Source organism: Solenopsis invicta, chromosome 8, assembly GCF_016802725.1.
Source record: "Solenopsis invicta isolate M01_SB chromosome 8, UNIL_Sinv_3.0, whole genome shotgun sequence".
Taxonomy (NCBI): domain Eukaryota; kingdom Metazoa; phylum Arthropoda; class Insecta; order Hymenoptera; family Formicidae; genus Solenopsis; species Solenopsis invicta.
This window is the reverse complement of record NC_052671.1, coordinates 262,587-284,185: the sequence shown is the minus strand read 5'-3', so window position 1 is coordinate 284,185 and position 21,599 is coordinate 262,587. Positions and strand designations below refer to the sequence as shown.

General features: G+C 33.7%; 1 protein-coding gene across 5 annotated transcripts; it reads left to right on the top strand.

Moving 5' to 3' along the window:
* The first annotated feature begins 36 nt into the window (after positions 1 to 36).
* Positions 37 to 20,267, top strand: LOC105192922 (supervillin). Of its 5 annotated transcripts, XM_039452993.1 has the most exons (25): positions 37 to 373; positions 523 to 608; positions 696 to 884; positions 1,135 to 1,296; positions 3,555 to 3,634; positions 5,123 to 5,255; positions 5,576 to 5,795; positions 5,996 to 7,243; positions 8,068 to 8,795; positions 8,895 to 10,214; positions 11,281 to 11,379; positions 12,828 to 12,996; positions 13,144 to 13,298; positions 13,416 to 13,657; positions 13,768 to 13,972; positions 14,063 to 14,214; positions 14,793 to 15,266; positions 15,473 to 15,623; positions 15,837 to 15,988; positions 16,293 to 16,565; positions 16,972 to 17,095; positions 17,243 to 17,437; positions 17,577 to 17,854; positions 18,545 to 18,700; positions 18,860 to 20,267. In XM_039452993.1, exons 3-25 carry the CDS (start codon positions 698 to 700, stop codon positions 18,944 to 18,946), a joined length of 6,990 nt encoding a protein of 2,329 aa, XP_039308927.1. In that variant the 5' UTR covers positions 37 to 373; positions 523 to 608; positions 696 to 697; the 3' UTR covers positions 18,947 to 20,267. The 5 variants fall into 5 exon arrangements, with proteins under 5 accessions (XP_039308927.1, XP_039308928.1, XP_039308926.1 ...); XM_039452994.1 differs by lacking the exon at positions 523 to 608 and having other exon boundaries at positions 3,558 to 3,634; XM_039452992.1 differs by lacking the exon at positions 523 to 608.
* The last annotated feature ends 1,332 nt before the right edge of the window (positions 20,268 to 21,599 follow it).

Here is a 21,599-nt window from a genome sequence, read left to right as displayed (position 1 = left end):
TACGAGAGCCGACGACGACTCTCGACAGTCGACACTTTTCTCCATCTTCGCTGAACGCGCCCATGGACGTAATCAGTTCATTAGAATGACACCCGTTTCGTGGTGGTGATGTTTTCTTTTATTTAATCAATTGTCATTCTCGATGTAAATGATGTAGTCGTCTCGCATGCGAGTTTGTTGTACAGTTTGATTACCTCGCGATTTGTATCATTTTATACATAGTACTTATTAAGTAGCTGTGATAACTTAGTCGTAAGGAATACCATCGTTTTGCTACGTTCTCGATTGTCCGACTGACAAACTTTTTTTTCGAAAGCTTTCGAAAGTGAAATTATGGCTGCGTCGCAGGACAATTCGTATTAATTCGCATTAAGTGAGTATAGCAAACTGCCATACCGTAATTGCCGTAATGCCATATGCTTGCGTCGTAACTCTCAATAATTGTATCTAACGTTACGTTACGAGTGATGTGATATTTTTAGTCTTCTTCACAATTACATATGTTTAACTTGTCTATTTTAGAAAACTGATAATTTGCGAAAAAACTTGCAACACTTCTCTACAATGTCGTACGAATTGTACTTGACATCTTGATCGGTTAAAAAGATGTAGCTATCGCCTTCCGGTTGTAATGCTAATCGTTTTCAAACAGCAAGCAGCAAAGTTACTTGAATAAAAATATGCAACACTTTTAGTAATGGTAGCTGCCGGAGCGACAGTTTTGATGGCAGCTAGCGAGGAGACGTCAAATGAGACAGGAAGTGGCACAGCACGCTCGATAAACCAAAGTGCTTGTTCACATTACAGCGAGATACAACGTTGTGGCCAAAGGAACGTTGAACCGTCGATTAAAGGAGATGGGGCTACTTGTTCTTTAAATATTAGTAAGTACCGACAATTTACATAGCATATGTCAGATATTTTATTATCAAATACATAATGTCGTGTCGTGTCATGTGTCATTTATTTATTATATTTCTGAGTAATAATTTCATAAATTGACAGACAATAATACAATGATATTATGGAATTCTTTATCATCTCCAAGCGTTATTTTTTTTAAATGCATAACTTATCTTTGGTCGTTTGGTCCGTCTCAATATTAAACATAATTTACCTCTTTTTCTATTATAGTAGAAAAGAAGCAACATAGCCTTACAACAGAAAGGAATGGTAAAGTAACATCCAAGATAGAGCCAAAAGAGAGTTCTAAGAATTTTGTAACATGTAAAACTGCTCAGATTCGTGAGACCAGAACTTCTAGATTACGTGCTGCTTCTATTGCATTACCTAATGGTAAGTGAATGGTTGAAAGATTTACATTTTTAGGTATAATATGACTTTACCTATATAACATTTCTATTGTCACATATATGTGAAGAAAGTTATAGTTTTCTTTCATACTCTTGGAAATATACTATTTTATATATATATATATATATATATATATATATATATATAGGTATTAAAATGTTTTAATGTATATGTGTATATATACATATATATACATATACAGGGTGTTCATTAATGGTTGTCTCCAAGTTTTACCATAGGAGCACGTGTTTGTTATTTCTAATATAATAATATGTTGGAAATACATATCCGTCGGTAAATCATCCTCCTATGGTAAAAAGTGGGTACAACAATTAATGAACACTCTATATATATATTAGGGCAGTCCAAAATAATCGACAGTTGTTTTCTTCATGTGCTTCACTGGAAATCAAAAATGTATGTTGCAATAATAAATTTTCTTTTTTTTCAGATTTAAAAAATATATTTTAGAGGTCGCTGTAGTCGTTTAAACACGAAAATTTGACGTAACATGATATTTTAATTTTTTTTAATCATTGAGGCATATCCTGTTGAGTTTATCATTGCGAACTTTACAAAGTTTGTAAAAAATTTTGAGATTTGACGCATCCCCATTTAAATCCGCGTAACTTCGTAAACAAACTGTAAAACGTTTAATGACTTATCAATCTCAAAACTAGAGATTTCAAGCTTTAAAATGCTTTTTTTTTAAATTTTTTTATGATTATTTTTGACAAAGTTACACTCTTAAATTACGCCTATTTTTCAGAGTCAGAATAGATGATCCATTAATTTTGCTTCCGAGTGTGTGTGTGCGTGCGTGCGCGCGTGTGCGCGCGCGCGCGTGTGTGTGTATATATGCAGAGTGTTTATTAATGGTTGTTCCTACGTTTTACCATAGGAGTACGCATTTGTTATTTCTAATAGCGATTTTGGCTGAAGCGCACTGGTGTACCACCGTACCGGTGGCACACAAACTGGCTCCGACTATTTTCTCAGGTCCACTTTGTGTACACTCAATATGCACTTGTGAGGTGTATCGCAAAGACGAACACGCGGTACCATTAAAGGACTGAATTATTTGATTAGCCAAATACAAAAGTTGCACCGACACCTGAAATGTGCAACCGGTGTGCCCCAGCCGAAATCGCTATAATATGTTAAAAATACATATCCGTTGGTAAGCCATGCTCCCATGGTAAAAAGTGGGTATGTACAACCATTAATGAACACCTGTATATATACAGGGTGTTCAAAAAAGTTTGCATCTTCTATTAAGAGCAGATTCTTTGGAACATTCAAAGAAAAAAATTCTAATACAAAAATGTCGAGCGTATAATGATTTTTAAATTATTCGCGATTAAAGTTTACAAATCACAGAGCTAACATTTTGCACGCTCAGGCATGGTGACATGACAAGATACCACAAGGGTACCTCTTGACATTGAGGTTGTCATATAAATACGCAATGACATTTTTATTAAGAAATTATTTTTATAGGAAACATATTTGTACATTACATATGCCTAATTAATTTTTTTTTAATATCAATTCAATAATAAGATGTTACGATAGCCGTTGGGTCAGCTGTCAAAATAAATTCATTACAATTAGCGATATTATCGATATATTACCATAAAAGTTCTTATCACATGAACATGGTAATGAATTTATTGACAGTTGACCCAATGGGTATTGTAACATTTTGTTATTGAATTGATATTTTGTTGAAAACATTAATTATGCATAATGTACAAATGTTTTTTATAGAAATAATTTCTTAATAAAAATGTCACTACGTATTTCTATGACATCTTCAATGTCAAGAGGTACCCTTCTGGTACCTTGTCATGTCACCATGCCTGAGCGCGCGAAATGTCAGCTTTGTGATTCGTAAACTTTAATCGTGAATAATTTGAAAACTATTGTATCCTCGACATTTTTGTATTAAGATTTTTTTTAGAATATTCCAAAGAATCCGCTCTTAAGAGGGAATGCGAGCTTTTTGGGACACCCACACACACACACACACACACACACACACACACACACACACACACACACACACACACACACACACGCACACGCACACACATATACATATATATATATATATATATATATATATATTTATTTATTTATTTATTTATTTTTGTTGAATTATTAGTATATTGTTATATATACCATACGTTCATATTGGATTAAATCACAAATGCTTATAAATTGTTTCTTTATTCAAGCAGATGTAACGTTGTCATCTAAAAAGTTACTTGGATTAGAAAGTCCTGACTCTCAGCGGCACAATTTATCAGCTAAGCAAGTAAGTAGATTTGTGGTTATTATTTTTGATAAAATTATATACGAGTATAATTGATATATTAAGTTGAAATGCATAATTTCATTATTTCAATTAACATATTTCTATAAATTATGTTAAATTATTTAAGAAATTACTAAACTTGATTTAATGAATTATCCATGCAATGCGATTGCATTACAGCATTTCTATTTACAATAATAATACTAGTTTACAAAACATATTTTTTTTTAATTATTTTGAACCAGATAAGGAGTTTTTTTTTATAAATTTTTTGGATGCTGAGAACGATGCCACAGATTAATTTTCATCAGCATATTTCCGAAATACTTGAGGTTTATGAGTAAAAAATAATTTTTATGATATTTGGAATTTTTTTGTAAGGGAAAGTTAACGTTTTCTCGAAATTCTGATCAGAAATTATGAATTGTTCGTCTTCTGTAAAATGTATGTTTTTTTTTTAATTTCGATATCTTACTTTTTTATCTATATTATGAAGGATTTTAATATAGAATTTTATTGAGATAGCAAATATTCCGCATATGATGATAAATTCATATATGTACTCGTAATTCGTAGTTTAGAGTTAATCGATATACACAGTGTAATTTTATTCTCCAGATAGATTCCATTAAATGTTCTAGTTATACATTATATACAGGATGTTTATTAATGGTTGTTCTTTACTTTTTACCATAGGAGCATGATTTACTGACGGATATGTATTTCTAACATATTATTATATTAGAAATAACAAATGCGTGCTTCTTTGGTAAAACGTGGGGACAATCATTAATGAACACCCTGTATAGGATGTCTCGTTTTAATTGGCCACTTTAAATTTTCCAAAATAAATGAATTTTTGAAAAAAATATTCTAGACAAAAATTATATAATCTAAAGGTGGATAAATAATGATAAAAAAATCATTCTTCTACTGCCACTCAACGGCTAAAGTTGAATACACACTTAGCAAACGAACATCAAACCAACAATTAGCGTCTATATCGCGTACGAATTCTCGCGCTTCATGAGCGAATTGAGACAAACGCGAATCGAACGTTTTGCTTGCATTCGCTTTAGCGTATACATTTATTAAATAATAACAACAAACGTTGGAATTTGCTGTTTGTTCGCCAAGTGTATACTCTTAAGGCGCCGATCGTGCATGCGATGCTATCTCGGAAATAGTTTTCAGCCTTAATTTTGTATAGCACAGGTAAAAAATAAGATATCTAAAAAAAATTTGCTTAAGTATTTATAGAGGGTGAGCAATACATTCATGATATTAGATCAAAATTTTCAGATGACGTTAATCTTTTCTACAAAAAATTTCGTATATTAAAATAAATTGATAATTTTTAATTTTTACATCAGAATTTTCATTAAATTATTTATTTGTATATATATAATATAATATAATACAATGTACTTAATAATAAATTTTTTATCAATTTGAAAATTTGAACGCATAATGTATATTTGTACACAGAAAAATTCCACATCTCTCGATGTTACTATGAATTCTGTCAAGGAAAGAGAGAGAGATAAGAGCTACAAACGTAAATCTTATTTAAATAGATCACATCACGTGGAAACGGTGCCTGTTGATCATTCAAATGAAGGTAAGATTAATGAATGTACAATAAATTTATTGATATCAAATTGCAATAAAACAGAGAAATCAAGTTGTTGAATTATTTGAGAGAATCTAAAGTGTGATCGCGATATTTTGGCATTGTTTTGTGTCTTTGAAATTTAATACGTTTATAACTATAATGTTAAAATTTATTATCAACGATTGTAATTTTATTGGTTCTCGTTTATTGCTATCGCAAAGAGGAATTTTACATTCAACTCGCAATCGCAAGTTATGGCATTGAGTGATTTTCAATAAAAATATTGATAGCTTACACTTTTCTCAGTAACCTAATAAAATTTTTAGTCGAATCTAGTGAGAGACATTCCAGAAGGCAATATGTCAAACGAAGTCAGATATCCGAAACGGTATCGAGTTCTGCTGATTCCTGTCGTCAAATGGCCATTCTGCGCAAAAAACATATTGATTCGAAAGCTGGAACTCAGTATATCATAAAAAATCCTTCTAAAACTTCGTCATCATCTCCCGCTACGAATGCAAAGCGCTCGATTGTGCAGCAGCTTAGGTACAACATGTGCAGTAATATACATATGTATAAACGAGAATGAGTTAGATTATCCAAGTTGTTTAAAAGTTGCTAAATTTTATTAATGTACATTTTTATCTTATTTTATTCATTAATATTTTATCAGTAAAAATAATGATGGAAGAAAAATACAAATATTTTTAGGAAATTGATTTAAGATTTTTTTTATTTTTTTATAGTGGTATAGGCGATTCGGAAGTTTCACGCAGAGTGGATGAGTTAACGGCGTTAACGCGAGCCACTATGGAACGCGTGGAGAGACTCGCGTCCGCAACCACGAGCTCTGCTAATCACTCGATCGAGAACGCGTCCATGTCGCCAAAAAAGTCTATTGCACCTAGGCACACGCCAGTTTCAATTCTCAAGCATAAAACTATCGACGGCGAAGGGAGCGATCGCCAAGCATCGTCCGCCGGTTCTCACGCGCCATCACCGGTAACCTTTTCGCCATCCGTCACAGAACCTGTTTCTCGCAAGAGGCATGGTATTTTGAAGAAACGAAGCAGCTTAGATGAAAGCGAAATATTACGTCGTCGTAGCTGTTCTCCCGATGTTTCCTTCGCTGACAACATTTATTTGGAATTTCGACCAATCTTGAAAAATCAAAGGCGATCTTCTCTCGATGAAATCGTCAAGAGAGATCAGAGTCCTGATCAACAACCTGCCTCCATATTGAAACGTAAATCGTCTAGAGAAGATGACAGAGATATTCGTCGATTATCGTTGGGATCTCCGGAACCGCAAAGCATTTTGAAACGAAAACTCGCCAACAGCGTACGCGCCAATAGTGCCAATCATCACGTAACAATTGCATCGGACGTTGCGAATACGAATGTGATGAGTGGTAATACGATTGCGAGCACGAACGCGAGTCTTGCGTCTGAAAGTCTCGAGGGGTCTGAAGTGAGACCGATATTAAAAAAAAAATACGGCAAGGAGGAATTCACCGGGAGCGACGTTTCGTCTCTCGAGCCTCGGCCTATACTTAAAAAAAAATCGAGTACCGAGTCGGATGAACACGAGCACGATAGACCGAAGAAGACAATCTTAAAATCCTCGCGGAAGAATTCGTACGAGGAGGGCAGTTACGAGATGGAATCGACTTCTCCAAGAAAACTGTCCGTGTTGAAGAATCGAGCGAGCGAGATTGAAAATGTACGACCTATATTGAAACAATCTAGCGGTAGCCGTTATTACTGCGACGATACGTGTGATTTAACGACCGACTCATTTTTGCGAAAAAGAGCGCAGTCCGTAGGTCATGTGCGATCTACTAATGGCGATAATTGTGTCGAGTCGATTCGTACGTTAGCCAAACGAAGATCTCTCGAGTCCAGTTCGCCGATCGATGTCTTGTATACACCGGCGATTACACGTCGCTCTTTTACGGCCGATCGAACCAGTGAAATGTCCTACGCAACTAATAGGTATGTTTCAATCTTCTCTTTTTATATTAAAAGAATCACGGAGTCATTATAAACATCAACAATTTGAATCATCTTGGCGTATGAGCGCGACGCAGGTTCTTTGCGTTGCACCTTTACTTGGCGCATGACACTACCGCGTCTCTTGATAATTTCTCCAATAGCTTAATCTATTTTTGCAAAATATTATTTATATTAGCGAATGAGAAAGCTTTGTAGCTACTTTTCCAGACAGATGTCTTTATAGAAAAACATCTATTATGATGACAAAGACGGCCTGTGTGTGTGTATACATATATATATATATATATATATATGTATGTATATATATTTTTTTTTTCCATAGATTTTATTTTTATTTTTTAACTGTATCAGTTTTCTTTAACATTTCATATATGAACAAGCTCTGAATAAGTAAACGTCATTTTTTTTACTCAAAATTATTCGTAATTCTATTTCATCTATATTATCTATTTTAGTTACATTAAATTATTTGCCTGGGAAAAGAATTTAATGAAATTATCTCTTTCATATGAAAAAATTTATTCTGCGATGCAACATTAACCTTTTGCAATTGCGGCAGTGATACATGAGTTTTAGTAGGGTTTGATTCTGTGCCAAGTTTAATTATAGATCATCTAGCGATTCTCAAGCTACCAGAAATTGGAGATAGTCGTGTGCAACGTATTTATGAATAAACGACTCGCGGTATTGTCTTGAGTCACAAAAAAATAATATAACGAGCTCATTATGCATATAAATTGTTAATATTAGTATGTATGTATAATTAATATTTGTATGTGTGTGTGTGTGTGTGCGTTTTACAGCTCTGGTGTAATTAAAGAAAATAAGCTATCGTGCGAGGGATCCAGTAAACAAGTTAGTACGAGCAGTATGGAGGAAAAGAATAAGACAGATTCGCATATACATTTCATGAAAATCGACGACGATACGGATAATTGCAACGCGATACAAGTTCTTACTCGGACGATTGACAGAAAACAAGTGGGAAAAGTGGAGGAACAGCAGAATGAAGAGGGTGTTTACGAGGATTACACCGCCGTTTGTCGTAGCAACAGTGTTTCAAAAATGACACAACATTTTAAGGTTCTGCAAGAGAAGGCTAATTCCACGACTACGGAAAATGGTTCTCAGCGCGTATCTTCGCAGAGATTATCGCGCGGTATTCGACGTTATCGCGAACGCAAGGTACAGGGCGGCGAGAGATTCAATACTCAACCGGTAACTTTCGAAGAAGTGCGCGAGGCGGTCTTACAAAATCAGCGCAATGCCGCAACGTTAAGTGACCCGGGAACGAGCGATAACGAGCCTGAGCCCTCCAAGCTAAGCTTGGCCGAACGCGTGCAATTTTTCAATCAAAAGATCGCGACTACGGAAATCGCTATGAGAAACGCCGCGCTTGAGGAAAAGTTTACTCAAAGAAGACGACAGTCTACTCGCTACAAAACACAACCTGTAACATCTGAGGAGGTTAAAGTGGCGTCCCGAATCTCACCACTCAACATAAATCACCAAATTCAAACCTTGGTTGAAGGTACGTATCAGTGACGATTTGAAGATTATTTGCGTGTGTACTAGATTTTATGAAAATTTATATTCATCAATGAACAAGAATGTTGGTTGGTTATTTCAGAACAGTTAAAAGAATGCCAAAGATCGCTTCATTCGCCACCGCTTGCAACAGCCTCTCAACATGATGTACCAAAAAGTATTCTCAAGTCCACCGGTTATACACAAAGTCTGTCGCGTGCCAAAAGTCCGGAACTCCGAGGTATGAAATTGATCAAATCTGTGCTTAAGAAAGAATCCGAGGAATCGGAGCAACCAATAATATTACCGAATATTGAGGCATATCCGCGTTCTATTTTAAAAAGTAATTCTTACTCGAGACCCATTCAGACAACGAGCGTCGTCGCAGTTGTTGACGCATCGACGATATCGAGAAACGAACAAGGCTCGTGTAGCATCGAGAGTCTAAATTTAAACAGCGAAACTGCTAAATTCTGCGAGAAATTAGATTGTTTCAATGTAGCGACTATTCCTAATAGCCATTTGCGAATAGCCATTTCTAAGCAAGGTGATGATATGGCGATAAACGAAGCCGCAGTGCCTTCCCATAAAGCTGCATTATTTCAAAAGGAAGACATTTTTTCGACTGACGTGGATAACTGCAAAATTGATACAGTATCGAGTAGTGTGTTGGAAAGACACAGCAACGAAAGGCACGACAATTCGTTAGCGGACAAGTTGGGTGTTAACGACAATAACGATGACAATAACGATGACAAAAATGACAACGAGGACAACGAAAAGGATGTTGGCAAGGAAAAAGAGAGGAGGTTGGCGGTAAAAATGGAGCGGAACGACTACGATGACGATGGTTGTAAGATACATAAAATTATTGTCAATGAAAAGCAGATTGGTGGCGCACGATCCGCATGTTTCGTTATTAATAATTCCTTGTCCAAGAGTATCAGTCAACATTCTCTAGGTGATGAGAGAAAATCAGCGCAACAACGTGGTATACCACTACCGGGATTGTGTCGCAGCGCGACGCAAGTGATAGCGTCGATAGAGACGAGCGAAATTCCGAGCGTGAGTATTGCCGATCGATTGGCCGCGCTACGTCACAACGGTAGCACTAATTGGAAACGACGCGTGGCCGGTGCCAGAGCCGTTGACGAATCGTGCGATGACTCTCTCAGTTTGGAGGAGAGTACGATCAAATCGGGCGTGTTGGCCAACTGCATCGAGAAGCTCGAATCTGCTGTGGAAAATTGGAAGAGTAAAGTCGTAGCAGCTGATGCAGTCAACTTCACTGTTGCTGGCAAAATGAAAGTAGCTCCATCGAAAGATGCCAATTCGCCTTTTCTCACGGAAGCCACGGCGAACATTTCAAATCAAAAGAAGAAAGTTCCGCGTCCACAATGGTTTAAAATGAGAAATGATAAAGGTGAGCCTTTATCCGAATAAAATAGAAATTTTCAAAGATGTTTCAAGGATTTAAACTATTAGTCCGGGAGGTAATGACACAAATTTTTGACCAATATCGACAAAGCTGATTTTCATTTGTACAGTTGTTTTCGTGTTACAAATGAATAAAATGACCGTCAGCCCACGATCCCGTGGGACGGGGGGCTTCCACAGTGTCTTCAAATAGTTTTTTTTATTATAACGACTAAAGTATTGAAGTTAGGTAAAATATGTCTATAATCTTTATTGTAGAGCTTATCACGAGCTTCATTGTTTGTTTGACCCTTCTTTTTGTAAAATGAATATTTTTGGAAATAATTAAGAAAAACTGTTTTTCTCTCTCTCTCTCTCTCTCTCTCTCTCTCTCTCTCTCTCTCTAAGTATATCTCGAAAACTGTACGAGAGCGCCAATTAATTTATAAGAAAAAGTTGTTTAGTATCCTTGCCTCTATAACATGTGTCAAGGTCAACATGATTGGAATTGAGTCCCCTATACTGCATAATTACCCCATTTTTTTCACATATTAATATGAGTGACTGACGCACGACGTTCCGCAGTTGCCGCGGCTGACGGTATCCTTTCGACATTTCATGTTGTCAATAGTAAGTACAAACAAGAATTTTCAGCTTTATCGATATTAACTTTTCGTTAATATTAACACTTCTTTTTTTACATTGTTGAGACACTGTGGAAGCCTCCCGTCCCGCGGGATCGTGGGCTGACGGTTATTTTATTCATTTGTAACAAATGTATAAATGAAAATTAGCTTTGTCGGTGTTAGTTGAAAATTTGTGTCATTACCTCCCGGATTATATTTTCTAGGATTTCCCAAAAATTCAAATCTCAAAGTCTCATTTAAAGTGTCTAGTATTTCAAAGCTCTTATATTTTAGATACCTGTACGATATTAAGGTATATTTATGTTCCTGAGCTATTGGACGGTTGAAACATTTTTTTTTAGATTTGGTCAATAAGAAATATCAAAATATTTAGTTTCTGCTTTGTATTAAGATGAGAATAATAGTTAAAAGTCAGCATTTTTTCAGAATGTAACAATGGTGCGGTATCGACGCCTACTAGTCCATGCAAAGAATCATCTTCTGCCACATGTACAAGTTTTTCTGAACCTGTTAGCGATGATAGCGGTTGGTAGTGATTTTCGTGTTTAAAATTATATATTTCGTGCTTTTCGTCTCCTTAATGGCCCGCGCTATCCTAAAAAGGTGTCGATTATACAGAAATTTTTTGCAAATTGCAATCTTTTTTTAGTTTCATTGAAATTACATTTGCTACTGTGTTGTATGACATCTCCTGGAACAGCCTATGATGAGATTACGATGATGCATTTTCTTTTTAATTGGAACGCGTAGATAGACGAAAAATTTATATGTACTGTATATACATATATACAGGATTGGGAAAATTACTTTATAATAGTAATTTGTTATTGTTGCCATTATTTAAAAATTAACGAGTTATTATTTTTCTTTACATTAAAATAGAGTATTACATATGTACAAACTTCTATGACAAATATAAGTAGATGTATACTTTTTACGTATTGTATTATGCATACATTAAATACATACGCGCGCGTGCACACACGCACCAAAAATTAAATAAACCCTGTCGTACATTTTAATTAAAGACTTATAGTCACAAGAGATAACATACAATTTTTATTTATTCCTAATGCTCTGTCGTATTTTATAAATGAAACAAACATTCATGAAAAAAGAAATAGAGACTAATTTGTCAAATTGGATTTTAATACTTATTTTATATTATAAATTGAATATATGTAATGGAAAATGTTTTGACTTTTAATTAGATCACCTTTAATAAATTTATAAAAATTTGGTAATATAAACAAAATAAGTCTTATGGAAAAATACTATTAGACTCGCGAAAAAAAACTATTGGAAACTATGCTTGCATCCAATAGTTTCCAATAAGTTTTTTCGCGAGTTGAATAATATTTTTCCAAAGAGTTGTTGATCGCAATCATGTAAATGAAATGCAGTTTGAAACTTTTCGTATGCATACAGATCAAATTATTTAGCTAAAAATCATTTTGCCGTAAATTATCATATATAATTGCAATGTGACTGCAATTTTATATTTGACGACTTATGATAAAATCATCTTTAGCTATTTAACTTGTATGCGTGCGATAAGTTTCTTAAATTGTATTTTATTTATTAACTGTGATTGACAATTGATATTGTTTGTATTACTAATTTATTAGCGTACTAAAGATGTACAATTCAAGGTCGTAACGTTTATGATTATATAAAATGAGTATTAAGAAAACACTGGAGTTGCAGCATTGCAAGTTGCATTTCTAGTGACACTGGTCTCAATTTACATAATGTTAGAAATCGGACAAAGTAACGACAGTTGAAATCATTATTAACAAAATATCACTATGTATGCGTTATCATTGACGCTACAAATAAAGAAACGTAACATTGTTATTTATTCGTTTCTGAAAAAAGTAATTGTAACGGTTATTTTGCAACCCTATACATACACGCACATATATATATATATATATATATATTTAGTGAAATTAGTTTATTATAATTTGTAGGTGAAGAATGTAAAACGGAGCATGTCTTGTCGCCGAGTGTTTCAGTGCCTAAAACGGACGATGAGACATTCACCTCTTTCTTTAGCGGTGTATCATTGGAAAAGTGCGAAACCGAGTGTCTTGACTTGGATGAAAGTGACTTTGATATAATCACACCACAATCTGAATTGTAAATTTTCAGTTTCTATTATATTCTTTCAAATATGAAAAAGAAAAAAGACAAAAGCAGGAAGAAATTATGATTTTATAGAGAATTATTCAAAATATTGGTACGTGTATGTAAATATGATTATAATTAAAATCATTTTTTTGATAGATTAATACAAAAGCGGAATATACGAATGCAACGTCGACGAGCTACTTCGAGAAATCCTCTTAAAGTTCTCGCAGCACGCACTGATTTGAGATCAGAATATACCGAAATTCGTACGAATGTCATGAAAACAACGGAGAATTTAAATATTAGAAAACGTGAGAGTGTATCCAGAGAATATAATTCCTCTTTGCTATATTTTATATTAATTATGACATATTTTTATACATATTTTTAATTATAATTAAGATTACATTTTTTGATCGATATTCTAGTTGCCGAAAGCTCATCTTTTGCCATCGAGGCTCTCGCTGGGTTGGCTTCTACCGAAGATTTTAGTACGGTGACTCTGAGAAATGTGTCGGAAACAAGCGTGTCCACGAATAAGTTGCAACCATACAAAGATATAATGTTGATATTGATTAAAGGAAGACGACACGTTCAAGTTAGATTGGTTGAACCTGTCGTTGAAAGTATCAATAATGGTGATAGTTATATACTAGTGACAAAATCAGAGGTAATGATAATAATAAGTAGAATAGAACACGTAAAACATTCATGCTCATTCTTCACTAGTTTTTGTCCTAATCAATTGATTAACAAAACTGGCTCTCGATGAATCCGCAGGTTTTTAATTACATAGGAAAATATAGCAATATTATCGAAAAGACTCGTGCTGCTGAGATCGCATTAAGTATTCAACAACAAAAGGATCTAGGCTGTCAAGCGATCGAAGTAATCACTATAAACGACGATAAAATGATGTGCTCGAGGAATCAAGTTAACAAATTTTGGAATTATCTTGGTGTAATTGACAGCGAAAGGTTAAACGGTAGGTTTAGTTTCTTTTATTTTTGCGACATAATTTTTGTAAATATATCACTACATGTGTACGTCAATGTGTTATAATAAATGTCTATAGTTGTCGAGGCTGGCCATCCTGACGAAGATGAATTGTACGAATCTGCTATTATCGATACAAATATGGTATACGAATTGAAAGATGGACAATTGGTGTCGCACGAAAAATTCTGGGGTACACTTCCAAAGATAGAAATGCTTCATAAAAATAAGGTAGGATTCTAATACGTAGGGTTACGGATCTTTCTAGTTTCTTAAAGTTGGCGATTATAATTCAAATAGTACGACATATGAGAAAATATTTACATGATTAGATTCATAAAATTACAATGTTTTTTTCTTCCTTTCTTCTTTTTTTTCATGTTTCTGGCCTTTATTCCATTTAATTCTTAACCTTATTTATGTATACGTAACATTTTTATTTTGTGTGTCTAAAAAATACATTTTTTTTTTTTTTTAATAAACCTTTTCACTCACTCTCGCTCTTACAAGTTAGAATTTTTTATGATATTAAATTGCAGTTTCAATTTTGATAATGAATATTAAAAGAAATAAAAACGTATAGTAAAATATTGTGAAAAATAAATTATTTATTAAAAAAATTAAGTCTTTAACTTTCCACTCTAACTTTAGAGTGGAATAGTGTTTCGTAATCGTTTTGGTACCCTCCGCGATTAATTTAATTTGATTTTTTTGAAGATAATTGCGTTTTGTAATTAAATATTTGTTTTTAAGAACCTTACTGCATAAGAGATTACATTTATTAAGCGTTTTTGATGTTTTATATAAAGATTTTGGTGTTCGATTTTGGTACTGAGATGTACATTTGGAGCGGCAAAGGAATTTCAGCGGATAAGAAGAAACTTGCCACACAGCTGGCTACGGAAATGTGGAACAATGGATACGATTATAGAGAATGTACCGCTTGTCCGATTAGCGCGGGCCGTATGATAGGTAATCGGAATAGTGATTCGCGCACTAACCCACCTACAAAATTTGCCAAAAGTAGACCCGAATGGTGTTTACTAGCTAAGCTGACGCAACATGTTGAAACGATACTATTCCGGGAGAAATTTCTCGATTGGCCTAATGTAACCGGTGTGGTAAAGACGAGAGGTCGAAATGATAATGCGCAACAAATCGATGGTGTCATAACTGTGCATCTGGATGAAAACGACGATATGTGGCTACCAAATTCTACTTCAGTCGATTTTATTCTAGAAGGCTGTCATTTGGGCAGAGGCACTGGCTGCTATGACAATGATGTAATTTTTTCATTTTATTAGTACATGATAAAAAGTACATCTATCAAATATAAAACGAAATATATTAGTTTCAAAGTAATTTATATTTATTAACCTCTCAGCTATTGCTCAGGTGTTCAATGCATTTTCAGAAAAAGAGAACTGTTATAATCGATGTCCGCGATTCAAAGCGAATTGAATCTAACCGATCAATAATTTGATTTTAGTTGAAGAAAGAATATGTCGTTGCTACAACGAGCGTTATGGTGTGGCATATCGATGAATTTTCGCATACGCTTCTAAATGGATCATCTATTGGTCAATTTTATTCTGGTGATAGTTACATTGTTCAGTGGACATATTCCGTTACAATTACTGGTGAGTTGTCTGTTGACTTCAGAATTGAAGAACTTGTCAACTTTTGTAAAAATTATTTTAAATTTATATTTTTGAAAAATAAGCGATACTTTATTTATAAGCATTAATTTTTTACAAGGTGTCATCTTTATTTTTTTAAGAATATAAATTTAAGACAGTTTCTAAATAAAATTTTAAATTATGTAATTGCTTTTACATTTATTTTGTCCTTAGGTAGAGAACTTGGTGGTTTGCCGTCTAAGCACTTGGCTAAAGGTCGCGATAGATCTGTATACTTTATTTGGCAAGGTCGAAATGCATCCTTGAATGAACGAGGTGCTGCAGCATTATTGACGGTCGAATTAGATAGCGATCGAGGTCCTCAGGTAAGAATAGTAATGTGCAATCAAATTTGTTAAGTTACAATTCTTTTTTTTTACTTGAATTTAATATGTACTTAATATATATTTGTTATCTATGAATACAATATTGGCTGTATATTATTAACAGTAATTTTAATTTTTCAACTAAACTTTGCAATTTTGTTCTCTAACAATCAATGTTTTTTAATTGGAAAATTTTTCTTACTTAATATCTGTCAAAAGTAAAATATTGAGTGAAATATCAAGAAATATATTTTATAATTGTATTGTTGTAATATTGTATACCTTATTTTACATGTTCTTACAGGTTCACGTTGTTCAAGGACACGAACCAGCTGCATTTTTAAATTTATTTTCTGGAAAGATGGTGGTACACAGTGGTAAAAAATCCGAGAAAAAATGTGAGAAACGATGGAGATTGTACATTTGTCGAGGAACTTTAGAGATGGAGACATTTTTGATTGAAATCCCTTGTAGTACTCGACAATTGAGAAGTAGAGGTTCCTTCGTATTACTAGACACCGAAAATGCAAAACTATATGTCTGGCATGGAAACAATTCGTTACGTCATATTAGAGAAGTATGTTTTTTACTAAATTTATGTAATAATTGATGTATTCGTACATTAATTAATACATGTACAGTCGTGAGCTAAAAGGTTGCAACACATTTTCTTCGATGGTTTTTGGAATGTAGACTTGCTCATCAATCGGCGAACGTAATTGGTTGGATCCACAGGTAACCAATTACATTCGCCGTTTGATGAGCAAGTTTACATTCCAAAAACCATAAAAAAAATATGTTGCAACCTTTTAGCTCACGACTGTACGTGGATAAAGAGAAATTTAACATTGCAATAGGTTTCATATTTTACAAGCTATTAAGCTCATACAACTTGTAATAACAAAAGCAGCAGAATTTGAGCAGTAATGTCTCTATTCTTATTTGTCTCTCTAATCATCACTCTTTCTCCTATCCTTTTATAGAATGCAATAAATGCTGCAAATAACTTGAAAGAAAATCGACCTGAAGAAGCTGGGTTATCAAATAAAAATGACATACAGATATGTGAAATACAAGAGAATTTGGAATTTGAGGAATTTAGTAATGGTGAGTATAAAGTTTAGTAAAAAGTTAACATTTTAAATTAGAACTACAGCATGTGTATACATATACATATACGTTTTGTTAAATTTATTGTAAAATTATGTTATTGTTACAAATGAGAGTTGTAAGAATGCATTTTGCATTTTTCAGCATTAGGTGGCATGAATAAAAAATTGTATTGGTCATTAGAAACAGCTGACATAAAAGGTCATACTCCAAAGCTTTATCATTTATACAGTGTTGCTAAAAAATTTCGCGCAACAGAAATACTTTGTCCACATCGTGCAAATCTCACAACACCATTTCCTTTCTCACAAGATGATTTATATCAAGCGAATCAACCAGGTAACAATGTCTTCAGAAGTGCACTTTTGTTTAGTCAATATTTTAATCGATGCATGAGAAAACTTTATGAAAAGTTTTAACAAAATGATTCATTCATACTGGAAGTACTTTTTTTTTTATTGAGTCTTACAACTTTTAGCCTTATTTCTATTGGATGACGAAAACATGATTTGGATTTGGCAAGGATGGTGGCCTGATAGTGGAACGGAAGATCAGTCTGGAAGTAAAACTATTCGATGGCAAGCTGAGAGGAGAGCGGCAATGACAATAGCGATACGATATTGGCGAAAGACTCGAAACACACAAACAACGAATCTTCCAATATACTTAATATGGGCTGGTTTAGAACCATTGCAATTTATAAATCTTTTCCCAGAATGGACGTATCGGGATGATGTTGCTGAATTAAATATAGAGGTACATTTAAAAGGACTTGTCTCATTTTTTTTGCTGTTCTCTTTAAATCTTTTTATATTTTTTGTATTCTCTATTGTATATTAGAAAAAACAAAGATTTAACTTTTCAAAACTAGTGTTGTGCGTGCGTGCGTGCGCGCACGTGCGTGTATATGTGTGTATACAGGATGAGTCATTTTAATCAGCGCACGCAAATAATTTTTTTAGAATGCATTGTACATAAAAATGTTTCCTATAAAAATCGTAGGATTTCAAAAGATCTATTTACTGATATTATCAGTTTGACCTTGGCGTCGCTAAGGTCAGATTGAAATCATATTAGCTTTTTTAAATGGGACACCCTATTTTTAATTCTAGAATCTAATAGCTGATGTCAAGAGTTTCCCAAAACACTATAAGTTTATTTTTGTTAAGTACTTTCCGTGTTATGAGGCTTGAAAGTTACAGTGCAATGTAGCTTTAAATCTCACAACTGGGAAAGTAATGAAAAATAACTTTTTTATAGTGTTTTGAAAAGTTCTTGAAATCGACTACAAGAAAATGCAATAAAAGATATAGAATATTAGGGAAGTACCGATACCTTTTAATTGGGGAACTACCGATACTCTAATATATACAATAACACAACTACATGTATAACAGAAATGTATAATAATGGCTTCATTAAACATATTATAATATGAAATATTAGGATGGCAGGAATCCAGGACAAGTATTAACAGTGGAAAATGAATTGGCTCGTTTAACGCAAAGCACATATCCTCCTGCTCAGCTGTTACAAAGACCTTTACCTGATGGAGTCGATCCAACATGCCTCGAGTTGTATTTATCCCAACAACACTTTCAAGTCAGTATTATAGCCTAATTAGTAACACTTACATACTCGGGATCTATAAATATAAATTATCACTTGTCAGGCTAAGGTTTTAATATATCTAAGACATATCAATAAAATTGCATGAAGATTAACATTTTCTCAGTAAAAAATATATTTTGTGATTTGTAGGAGCTGCTGGGAATGAGCAAAGAGGAATTTCAACAGCTTCCAGTCTGGAAGCAAGTAAATCTTAAGAAAGATATAGGATTGTTCTGATGGATTGTCTTGGCTGCGATTAGCTGCCCTTGTAAAATGTTCGAATTTTTGTTAATTGTTTCACAATATTTACAATTTGAGAATAAGAAAAATATCTCAATTTCTAGACGTATTTTTCTCGAAACTTTTCGCGTATCGAGAATGAAACATTTCGAGAAATTTTTGGGAATTGGCGAATATATTATCGATGAGATATTATATAACAACACCGGGCGACGTGGTTTAAATAAAATTTATCATTTCGCATGTATTTTTGTGCGCTGAACACAATTCGGCATGCAAATTACTCCACCATGTCAGGTTTTTGAGAAAAGTGAGGTTAAAGGTGTAAAAAGAAAAAAAACGACGTTTTTTGAGATATTCGTGATTTTTTGCTAGCAAAGTAAATTTTTTTTCTATTATCGCTTACGCCATTTTAAAGTGTCAATTTTTACCTTTAAAATAGATTTTTTTAAACGTCATTTATTTTTCTTTTATCGACTTGATCTTTGTACGTGTAGACACGCTACGACCAACATTTCACTAGCCGACGTGTTTCCGTTGCTTGAATAAGAGTTACCATTTCCCTGTATTTTTTGCGCGTTGAATCTGGTAAGCAAATTGCTCTATCACGTCAGATTTTTTTTTAGAAAAGAGAGGTTAAAAGTGTAAAAAAAAAGTGATCATTTTTATCTGTTTATTTTAACCTTGAAAAATTTTGCGAACAAAAAAATCATGAATATGTCAAAAAATGTTGTTTTTGACACCTTTAACCTCACTTTTGTCAAAAACCTAACGCGATGGACCAATTTGCTTGCCAGATTCGTGTTCAGCGCGCAAAAATACACAGAAAATGATAAATTTTATTCAAACAACAGAAAAGAAGTTTAACAATGGCGCCCTGTGTAATTAATGGAAGATTAAAAAGAATCAATAGGGCGAGTTGAAGTTGGCAAAGCTGCTAGCCCTGCTCGCCGAACGATTGTATATAAATTGGTTGGATCTACAGATAAGAACTAATCATGTTAAATTGCTCGGCGAACACGCCTAGTCGTTTTGTTATTGGGTGGCTTGAACTCACCCATGTGATCCAAAATATATTATCAGTGCTATTTGAATTGTAACGTATATGTATAATGATATACAATAGGCATATAAACACAGATTATATATTTTTAATACGTGCTAAATGCGAAATCTGCTTGAAAACATTTTCTTTATAATATATTTGTATGACGTTTATATATTGCGAATGAATGGTTGCTGTTTTTGCCTTATTCGTGTAATATCTGTATAAGACGGTTTCTATAATTTACAATATATTCTGCATTTTTAAATAGTATTTCATAAAAAATTATATTTTAAATCCTTTTTTGTCCTTGTATTAAAAAAATGACACTTGGAGAAAAGGGTATTTCCATGTATATGTAAATATACAAAAAAATATCAATGTTCAATTTCATAAGGGAAAGCATTATCTTCCAAACTGGGAAATTAATCTTTTTACATTAACAATTTTTCAGTTATGTGTGCGTGTGTATACAGAGTGTTCGTTAATGGTTGTCTCCATGTTTTACCATAGGAGCACGCATTTGTAATTTCTAATATAATAATATGTTAGAAATACATATCCGTCGATAAATCATACTTCTATGGTGGGACAACCATTAAGGCTGGGACACATAAAAAAAACTTAAGCAGTAAGCGAATTAGCTAATGGCAGTTGAGAATATAAGGCCAAATGTAAGTATAGTAGTAAATCCAACGCGTTAAATTTCTTACTGCGTACGTCTTACTGCTTAAATTTTTATATGTGCCATGGCCTTTAAAGTCCAAATCACACCTAGCGATTGACGATTGCGATTACTTTTCAACCAATTAGAGCAAAGCAGCCACCGACTATTTTGCTCTGATTGGTTTAAAAAGTAATCGCCAATCGTCAATCGTTAGTGTGATTTGGGCTTAACGGACATACTGCGTGTGTGTACGTGCGTGTGCGCGCGCGCGCGCGCGTGTGTGTAGATATATAGGGTGTGCAAAAAGTGTGGAAACTCCAAAATATTTCCGTTCCTTTACATTAAAAAAAAAAATGTTTCAGACAAAAGTTGTGTTTCAAAAGATCTATTTACTGATCTTATCAGTTGGATCATGGATGGCGTCGCCAAGGCCAGATCGAAATTACATTAACTTTTTTAAATATAACACCCTATTTTTGATTCCAGAATCTAATAACTGGTGTCAAGACTTTTCCAAAATACTATAAGAAAGTTTATTTTCGTTGAGTACTTTCCGAGTTGTGAGGCTTGAAAGCTACGCTGTACTGTAACTTTCAAGCGTTATAACTTGGAACATCCTTAACGAAAATAAACTCATTTATAATGTTTTGAAAAGCTTTCGAAATCGACTACAAGAAAATGCAATAAAAAATATAGAATGTTAGGAAAGTAGCGATACCCTTTAATTAGGGAACTACCGATACTCTAATTTTGTATCTTTGCATATTCTTGTAGCTTATTTCGAGATTTTTCCAAAACTTTACAAGAAAGTTTATTTTTTTTAAGTACTTTCCGAGTTGTGACGCTTGAAAGTTACAGTACACCGTAGCTTTCAAGCCTCACAACTCGGAAAGTACTCAACGAAAATAAACTTTCTTATAGTGTTTTAAAAAGGTCTT

What these genes read in the sequence shown, in the direction of transcription:
- LOC105192922 (XM_039452992.1), top strand. Translation starts at nt 698, where the DNA reads ATGGTAGCTGCCGGAGCGACAGTTTTGATGGCAGCTAGCGAGGAGACG. An exon ending in ATCACACCACAATCTGAATT is followed by an intron (nt 12,997 to 13,143) that starts GTAAATTTTCAG and finishes TTTTTTTGATAG; the next exon opens with ATTAATACAAAAGCGGAATA. An exon ending in GAATTTAAATATTAGAAAAC is followed by an intron (nt 13,299 to 13,415) that starts GTGAGAGTGTAT and finishes TCGATATTCTAG; the next exon opens with TTGCCGAAAGCTCATCTTTT.